General features: G+C 48.3%; 1 protein-coding gene across 1 annotated transcript in view; it reads left to right on the top strand.

Moving 5' to 3' along the window:
• The window catches only part of GP6 (glycoprotein VI (platelet)), a 21031-nt gene that overhangs the window by 2229 nt on the left and 9537 nt on the right, over positions 1 to 9265 (top strand). The window contains exons 2-4 of the mRNA XM_011996939.1: positions 3292 to 3324; positions 3437 to 3694; positions 7320 to 7604. Of these exons, the coding sequence (XP_011852329.1) occupies positions 3292 to 3324; positions 3437 to 3694; positions 7320 to 7604 (576 nt within the window). The remainder of the gene's footprint in view (positions 1 to 3291; positions 3325 to 3436; positions 3695 to 7319; positions 7605 to 9265) is intronic.

The following is a 9265-nucleotide window of genomic DNA, read 5'->3' as shown; positions in this document are numbered from 1 at the left end:
GCTGAGACTACAGGCACCTGCCACCACGCCCAGCTAATTTTTGTATTTTTAGTAGAGATGGGGTTTCACCATGTTGAGGAGGATGGTCTTGATCTCTTGACCTCATGATCCACCCGCCTCGGCCTCCCAGAGTGCTGGCATTACAGGTGTGAGCCACTGTGCCTGGCCAAAGGACATTATTTTGTTCCTTTTAATGGCTGAGTAGTATTCCACACTCATTTATTTTTACTTATTTTTTGACACGGAGTCTCACTGTCGCCCAGGCTGGAGTGCAGTGGCATGGTGTCAACTCACTGCAACCTCCATCTCCCAGGTTCAAGTGATTCTCCTGCCTCAGCCTCCTGAGTAGCTGGGATTACAGGCTCCTACCACTACGCCCAGCTCATTTTTGTACTTTTAGTAGAGACAGGGTTTCACCATGTTGGTCAGGCTGGTCTTGAACTCCTGACTTCAAGTGATCCACCCGCCTTGGCTTCCCAAAATGCTGGGATTACAGGTGTGAGCCACCGCGCCCGGCCAGTGAGAACTTTAAAACCTACTCTCAGTGATATGCGAGTGTGCGTGCAATATGTTGTTATTAACTACAGTCACCACGATGTGCAATAGATCTCCAAGATACACTCCTCCTGTCCAACTGAAACTGTGTCTCCTTCGACCAACATTTCCCCAAACCTTACCCCACCACCCCGGTAACCACCTCTGCTCCTGTAAATTCCCAGCTCCACACTCTTTACCACTAAACGGTGCTGCTAGGGTTTGAACTCCCCTCCTGCCAGGTGTAGGACTGTGGATAAGATTCTGTCTCACTAGCCTGATGTGTAAGGGGGGACTGATAACGTTAGCTAACCCGTACGATTACGGCGACTTGGAGTCCACGCACAGGAGGCGCTCGGCACGGCACCTGGAAGGTTCCCAGCCATGGTACAGGGTTGCTACAAAGAGGCTGAGGTGGGCTGTGATGGGGCAGGAGGAGGGGGACAGAGAAGCGGCCGGAGCTTGGGTTGGGGTGCAGAGGGAGCCTGTGGTCGACAAAGGGTGGTGGCCACTGGGGAGCTGGTGACCAGGTGTCATTCTCTGAGCTCAGAGTCAAGAGATGATCTGGGTTCACCCACTTCTTGCTATGTGAGCTACGGAAGGTTGCTCAGCCTCTGCCCAGTTTCCTTGTTTGCAGTGGGAATGACAACTATCCTGCCTCTGTGTGTGTGTGTGTGTGTGTGTGTGTGTGTGTGTGAGAATCAGGGTTACCAGATAAAACACTGGATGCTTGGTTAAATTTGAATTTCAGATAATTAGTACCTTTTTTTTTCTCTTCTTATTTTACTGAGACAGGGTCTTGCTCTGTTGCCCAGTCCTGAGTGCAGCGGTGCAATCTCAATTTTTTTTTTCTCGAGATGGAGTCTTCCTGTGTTGCCCAGGCTGGAATGCAGTGGCACGATCTCAGCTCACTGCAACCTCCACCTCCCGGGTTCAAGTAATTCTCCTGACTCAGCCTCCCAAGTAGCTGGGATTATAGGCACGTGCCACCATGCCCAGCTAATTTTTTATATTTTTAGTAGAGATGGTGTTTCACCATGTTGACCAGGCTGGTCTCGAACTCCTGACCTTGTGATCCACCCACCTTGGCCTCCCAAAGTGCTGGGATTATAGGCATGAGCCACCGCGCCCGGCCAGTGGTGCAATCTTATCTCACGGCAGCCTTGACCTCCTGGGCTCAAGCAATCCCAGGAGGGGATCACTTATATACATGTATTTATATACATACATACACATGCATATACACAGATGTACACATACATATACATATATGTGTGCATATACATATGTGCACACACATATGTCCACATATGTATATGCACATATACATGTACGTGCAGATGTATGTTTACATATATGCACTATATGTGTATATACATACAGTGATTAGATCAGGGTAAGCAGCACACCCATGTTCTCAAACATGCATCCTTTCTCTGTGTTGGGAACTTTCACCATCCTCCTTAAGGCTACTTGAAACGATATATTATCATATGTATTACATCCTACCATGTAATCACGGAATATTGATTCAACCAAACGTTGTAAATACTGTGAAACCCATGGCCAGTACACGCTGAGATGACCTGACTTACACACTGGGGCTCCATCCTGCTCCATCTCTGGAGCCCAACGCATCCCATCAGTGTGGGGTTTTACTGCATGTATTACATATACAATAAAATACAACAATATACAATATGCAATAGTATTTACAATACTTGTCTATACAATTGCATACTATTGGAATGCCCTTGAATATTATTTCATATTGGAGACCGAAGGGAGGAAACGAAGGGACAGCAATATCTGAGGTCCCATTCCTCACATCCACTGAGGAAGTCAATGGGCAATGTCTAACACGAAGGAATCCACAGATAGCAGCATGCGTACTTTTTCCTAGAACGATGAAGATATAAAAATGCCAGAAGGAACAAGAGAAATAGTAAAAAATGTATGCGGGGCGGGGACAGTGGCGGGAGCTGGACAGGGTGGGTCAAGGAATCTCTGCTTGACTTTCAAAAGATCTATTTTTTTGAGACAGGGGTCTCACAATGCTGTCCAGGCTGGAGCGCAGAGGGCACCATCTTGGCTCACTGCAGGCTCGACCAGGAATCCTAGGCTCAAGGAATCCTCCCAACCTCAGCCACCCCAAGTAGCTTGGACCACAGGCGCATACCACCATGCCTGCCTAATTTTTTTTTTTGGTAGAAATGAGGTCTCACTATGTTGGCCAGGCTGGTCTCCAACTCCTGACCTGAGATGATCCGCCCTCCTTGGCCTCCCAAAGTGCTGGGATTATAGTGTGAGCCGCCATGCCTGGCCTTAAAATAGTTGTCATTGTGGTAAAATACATAGAAAAGTCTGCTATAGCTGGCATTTGGTACCTTCAATGTTGTGCAACCATCACCTCTATCTAACTCCAAGACATTTCGGGACCCTCCGAGGGAACCCCACGCCCGTTCCGCCACCACGTCTCGCCCTCCTCTCCCCCCACCCCCAGCCATGGATCTGTTTTCTTCTCCGTCTTCTATAGATTTACCTATTCTGGATATTTCATGTAAACGACCTCATAGGCTATGTGGCTTTTTCTGACTGGCTTCTCTCACTTAAATTACATGCACATGTATCTTTTGAAGAAATAAATAATTAGGACAGAATAAAGCATATGCGTGCAAATGTCTTATCACCCGCCCAGCAGGCGGGAATGTCCATACAAGCGCGTCCTGGCATCTGGTCCCTTTCTTCTTTCCTCAGGGCTGTGTCTGGGGCATGTGCCAGCGCAGAGAGGTGAGTCCCTCCCCCAGACCCCTTCCCTCCTGCGGGATCCGCCAGCGTGCCAGGGCAGTGGGGCCCAGGCGGCGTCTGCGGGGAGGCTGACCCAGCCCTGCTCCTCTTCCAGGACCACTGCCTAAGCCCTCCCTCCAGGCTCTGCCCAGCTCCCTGGTGCCCCTGGAGAAGCCAGTGACCCTCCGGTGCCAGGGACCTCCGGGCGTGGACCTGTACCGCCTGGAGAAGCTGAGTTCCAGCAGTTACCAGGATCAGGCGGTCCTCTTCATCCCGGCCATGAAGAAACGTCTGGCCGGACGCTACCGCTGCTCCTACCAGAACGGAAGCCTCTGGTCCCCGCCCAGCGACCAGCTGGAGCTCGTTGCCACCGGTAAAGGAAGGGGGATCGGAGCCTGGGACTGCCTGGTCCTCCGTTCAGGGCACAAACATGGGGGACACTGAGAGCAGGGATTAGGGCCCGAATTAGGGCGAGGCAAACCAGGCACTGGCCTAGCGGGTGGTGGTGCCACAACATTTATGGATCAATGTGAATAATATTTCATTTGTTTTGTTTTTTGGACACAGGGCCTTGCTGCGTCACCCACGCTGGAGTGCGGTGGTGCGATCTTGGCTCACTGCAGCCTCCACCTCCTAAGTTCAAGTGATTCTCCTGCCTCAGCCCTCCGAGTAGCTGGGACTACAGGTGTGCACCACCATGCCCAGCTCATTTTTAATTTTTTTGTGGAGATGGAGTCTCTTGACAGTTTTCACAAAAGGCATTAAAATAAAAGAGAGAGGTAGGGTCTCGCTATGTTGCTTAGACTGGTCTCAAACTCCTGGGCTCAAGCAATCCTTCCACTTTGGCCTCCCAAAGTGTTGGGTTTACAGGCCTGAGCCACTGCATCTGGGTGTGAATAACATTTTAATGCAATTTTTTAAAAAATCAAAAGAAATCGCAAACCATCCACGATGAAAAAAAAATCAGAATTTCACATAAAGGCAGAATCAGGCAGTGCCTGTGCCAAGTCACACCAGAACCTGCGCCAAAACGAAAAACAGGCACTCCTTTATCTGTGTTTTAATGCACTTAAAAAAATTAGAGATGGGCTCTTGCTATGTGGCCCAGGCTGGAGTGCAGTGGCTGTTCACAGGAGTAATCATAGCTCACGGCAGCCTGGAACTCCTTGCCTTAAGCAATCCTCCTGCCTCAGCCTCATGAGTAGCAGGGACTACAGTCACAGGCCACCGTGGTTGGCTCAGGATTCTTTTTAAAACTTGGTTTTGGAATCATTTTTAGACTGACAGAAAAGTTGCAAATATAATATTAATGAAAATATTTCACCCAGGATCCCCTCATGTTAACATCTTACATTTGTTACAACTAAAAAATAAACATAGCACTGGTCCCAGTGGCTCACACCTGTAATCCCAGCACTTTGGGAGGCTGAGGCAGGAGGACCACTTGAGCCAGGGAGGCTGAGGCTGCAGGGAGCTGTGATCATGCCTCTGCACTCCAACTTGGGTGACAGAGTAAGACCCTGTATCAACAAACAAACAAACAAACAAAAAACTAACCATAGGCCAGACGCGGTGGCTCATGCCTGTAATCCCAGCACTTTGGGAAGCCGAGGCGGGCGGATCACAAGGTCAAGGTCAAGAGACCGAGACCATCCTGGCTAACACAGTGAAACACTAAAAATACAAAAAAATTAGCCGGACGCGGTGGCAGGCGCCTGTAGTCCCAGCTACTCAGGAGGCTGAGGCAGGAGAATGGTGTGAACCCGGGAGGCGGAGCTTGCAGTGAGCCAAGATCGTGCCCCTGCACTCCAGCCTGGGCGACAGAGTGAGACTTTGTCTCAAAAAAAAAAAAAAAAAAAAAAAAAAAATCTTTCTTTCAGGGGAATAAAGTATTCAAATAGAATAATGTGAGTTTTAATGACCTACTCTTCAAATTTGCAAACATTTTTTCAAATATGTTAATTGTTTGGGAATAATTACATTTTACATCCCAGGAGAGTGCCTCACTCATGCCACCCTAATTCCTGGCCCGCTGCACTGTGGTCTATTCCGCGTTGTAAATTCTGCCTACCTCCCCTCTTTCCTCCCTCACTCCTCTCTGCTACTAGGATGGACCAGCCTGGCTGCCTCATTACTTCTTTTGGGGTCAGGGTCAGACTCAAATGCTATCTTCTTCTTAAGTATTTACCCCACCACCCTAGTCAAAATGGCCCTCCTCACTATCTGGTATGTCAAGTATACCTTTATTTTTACCTTGGTGATGGTTGTCTATTTTTAATTCCTGATGGGATTTTTTTTTTTGTTGTTAGAATACAGGGCTGGGAGCAGGTGGTTCATGCCTGTAATCCCAGCATTTTGGGAGGCCAAGGCGGGTGGATCACCTGAGGTCAGAGGTTCAAGACCAGACTGGCCAACATAGTGAAACTCTACAAAATACAAAAATTAGCCAGGCATGATGGTGAGTGCCTGTAATCCCAGCTACTCGCCAGGTTGAGGCAGAAGAATTGCTTCAACCGGGGAGGCGGAGATTGCAGTGAGCCGAGATCATGCCATTGCACCCCAGCCTGGGCGACAGAGCGAAACAAAACAAAACAGAACCAAACAAAACAAAACAACAAAAAAAGAATACAGACAGACACTTAATAGTTGCTTAAGAGAAAATTAAGAGACAATTTGCTGAGCGAATGTTGCAATTATCAGGCAGCTTCTATCCTTCCTTCCTTCCACGTCTCTTTCTCCCTCTCTCCCTTCCTTCCTCTCTTTTTTCTTCTTGTTGAGTGAATGCCATAATTATCAGGCAGTTATATTTTTCTCCTCCTTACTTCCTTTCTTTTGTTTTCTCTCTTTGTCTTTCTTTGAGACAAGGTCTCACTCTGTCACCCAGGCTGGAGTACAGTGATCATGGCTCACTGCAGCCTCGACTTCCTAGGCTCAAGCAATCCTCCCACATTGGCCTCCCAAAGTGCTGCGATGACCGGTGTGAGCCGCCGCACTCGGCCTCAACCTTTGTCTTACTGACTCCTGTGTGCGAGCATGCATCACCACACCGGACTACGACAATACCCTCACGTCAGAGTAGTGTAGGTTTGTGCTGAGGAGTGGAGACCCTAGAATCAAACTCCGTGAGTGCAAATTTCAGCTCTGCCCCTTATGATCTTGGACAAGTTATTTATTTATTTTTTAAATTGAAAATTTTCCAGGTTTGTTGAGTTATAATTGAAAACCAAAAATGGAACATATCCAAGGCGTACATGTTTTGATGTACGTATCCACTGTGAGATAGTTACCACGAGCAAGCTAATTAACATACATCACCTCGCACAGTTAACTTTTCTTTTGCGTGTGAGAACACTTATAATCTACCCTCTTAGCAGATTTCAAGTACGCACTGCTGTCTTGTTACCTGGGGTTGGACAAATTATTTAACGCCATGTGCCTTAGTTTCATTTATAAAATAGGGACGTTAAGAGTGAGGACTCCACAGGTCTCTGAGGATTCACTGAACTGATGTACGTCATGAGTTCGGAAGGCACCCGGAGCTGGCACCGTCAGCCACGTTTCCAATGTAACGATTGTATGTGGCAATGCAAGCTTACGGCATGGTATAAGCTTAAGCTGTTTACGTACTCCCATCTCATTTCAAGCGCTTGCTAGGCAACAGGCACTCTGCTAAATGCTTACTGTGTACTGTCTCGTTCGATCATCCCCATTTTAGCAGAACAAGGCACTGAGGCTCAGACACAGAGGGAGATTTGTTTCCGGGGCCACTTAAAGGCAGAACCAGGATTTGCACCCAGGCACTAGGATGTGAGCGCACAGCCCCGCTTCCTCAACCACTCGGTGACTTGACCTCTCTGTGAGCTTGGGTGGGGGAGTGTGCTGTCTGGGAGGGATACAGCCAGAAAGCTCCCCAGCTCTCAGGCAGGTGTGGGCACCTCCCCAGTCTCAGCTGAGATGCTGGCTGCTGCCTTTAACATCAGACTTTCCTTTTCTCCCAGGAGTTTTTGCCAAGCCCTCGCTCTCAGCCCAGCCTGGCCCGGCGGTGTCCTCAGGAGGGGACGTGACCCTACAGTGTCAGACCCGGTATGGCTTTGACCAATTTGCTCTGTACAAGGAAGGGGACCCTGCACCCTACAAGAATCCCGAGAGATGGTACCGGGCTAGTTTCCCCATCATCACGGTGACCGCTGCCCACAGTGGAACCTACCGGTGCTACAGCTTCTCCAGCGGGGACCCATACCTGTGGTCGGCTCCCAGCGACCCCCTGGAGCTCATGGTCACAGGTAGGGGTGGTGCAGACCAAACCTTTCTTCCTCAGCCTTTGTAGGTCCTGAGGGCCATTCCGAGGGGAGGGGCCATGGTGGGGAGGATGTGGGAGGGCAGGAAGCCCTGGGTTGCAGGCATCTGGGAGGATGGAGGTTTCTTTTATTTATTTTTTTTTTTGATGAAGTCTCACTCTGTCACCCAGGCTGGAGTGCTATGGGGCGATCTCAGCTCACTGCAACCTCCGCCACCCGGGTTCAAGCGATTCTCCTGCCTCAGCCTCCCGAGTAGCTGGGATTACAGGTGCACGCCACCATGCCCGGCTAATTTTTGTATTTTTAGTAGAGACGGGGTTTCACTCTGTGGGTCAGGCTGGTCTCGAACTCCTGACCTCATGATCTGCCTGCCTCAGCCTCCCAAAGTGCTGGGATTACAGGCGTGAACCACCGTGCCAGCCTTGGCTACCATTCTTAAAGGGGGTTTCTTTCAAAAGAGAGCAGCATACCTCATATATATGTGGTTATACACATACCACATGTATATAATAATGTGGTTGTACACATACCACATGTATATAACAATGTGGTTATACACATACCACATGTATATAACAATGTGGTTGTACACATACCACATGTATATAACAATGTGGTTACATACATGCAATGGAATATTACGCAGCCTTAAAAAAGAAGGAAATTCTGACACATACTACGACATGGATATACCTTGAGGACATTATGCTAAGTAAAATAAGTTAGTCATAAAAGGACAACTACTATATGATTCTACTCAAAGGAGGTATCTAATGTCAAAATTGTAGAAACACAAAGTACAACGGTGGTTGTTAAGGGCCAGAAAGAGGGGAAAGCAGGAATTAGTGTTTAATGGGCATAGAGTTTCAGTTTTGCAAGCAAAATAACTTCTAGAGGTCAACATATTGTACCACAATGTGAACATACCCAATGCCACTGGTCAGTACACTTAACAACGTCATATTGAATCAAACAAAATACATCATTTAGTTTTTTGGTAGAAAAAGTCTGTTTTGCCCCCAGGGTCACAGTGAGGGGTAGGACACAGGAATCCAGAAGAAGAAATAGAACTGAGATTCAAAAAGGATGGACAGGAGTTGCATGCATTTCCTTGTTAAGTATCCCAGAATGTGCCAGGTGTGCTTTACAAATGCTGCCTTTTTTTTTTTTTTTTTTTTTTGAGTCTCGCTCTGTCACCCAGACTGGAGTGCAGTGGTGTGATCTCGGCTCACTGCAACCTGCACCTCCCGGGTTTAAGCGATTCTCCTGCCTCAGCCTCCTGAGTAGCTGGGATTACAGGCACCTGCCATCATGCCCAGCTAATTTTTGTATTTTTGTAGATATGGGGTTTCACCATGTTGGCCAGGCTGGTCTTGAACTCTTGGCCTCAGACGATCCGCCTGCCTCGGCAAAGTGCTGGGATTACAAGTGTGAGCCACCACGCCTGGCTAAGCCTTCTTTTTTTTTTTTCTTTTATTTTTTTTTGAGATAGAGTCTTACTGCATCACCCAGGTTGGAGTGCAGTGGTGTGATCTTGGCTCACGGCAACCTCTGCCTCCCAGGTTCAAGCGATTCTCCTGCCTCAGCCTCCCAAGTAGCTGGGACTACAGGTGCGTGCCACAATGCCTGGCTAATTTTTGTATTTT

Source organism: Mandrillus leucophaeus, unplaced genomic scaffold (genome assembly GCF_000951045.1).
Source record: "Mandrillus leucophaeus isolate KB7577 unplaced genomic scaffold, Mleu.le_1.0 Scaffold53, whole genome shotgun sequence".
NCBI lineage: Eukaryota > Metazoa > Chordata > Mammalia > Primates > Cercopithecidae > Mandrillus > Mandrillus leucophaeus.
This window is presented reverse-complemented; position numbering and strand designations above follow the sequence as displayed.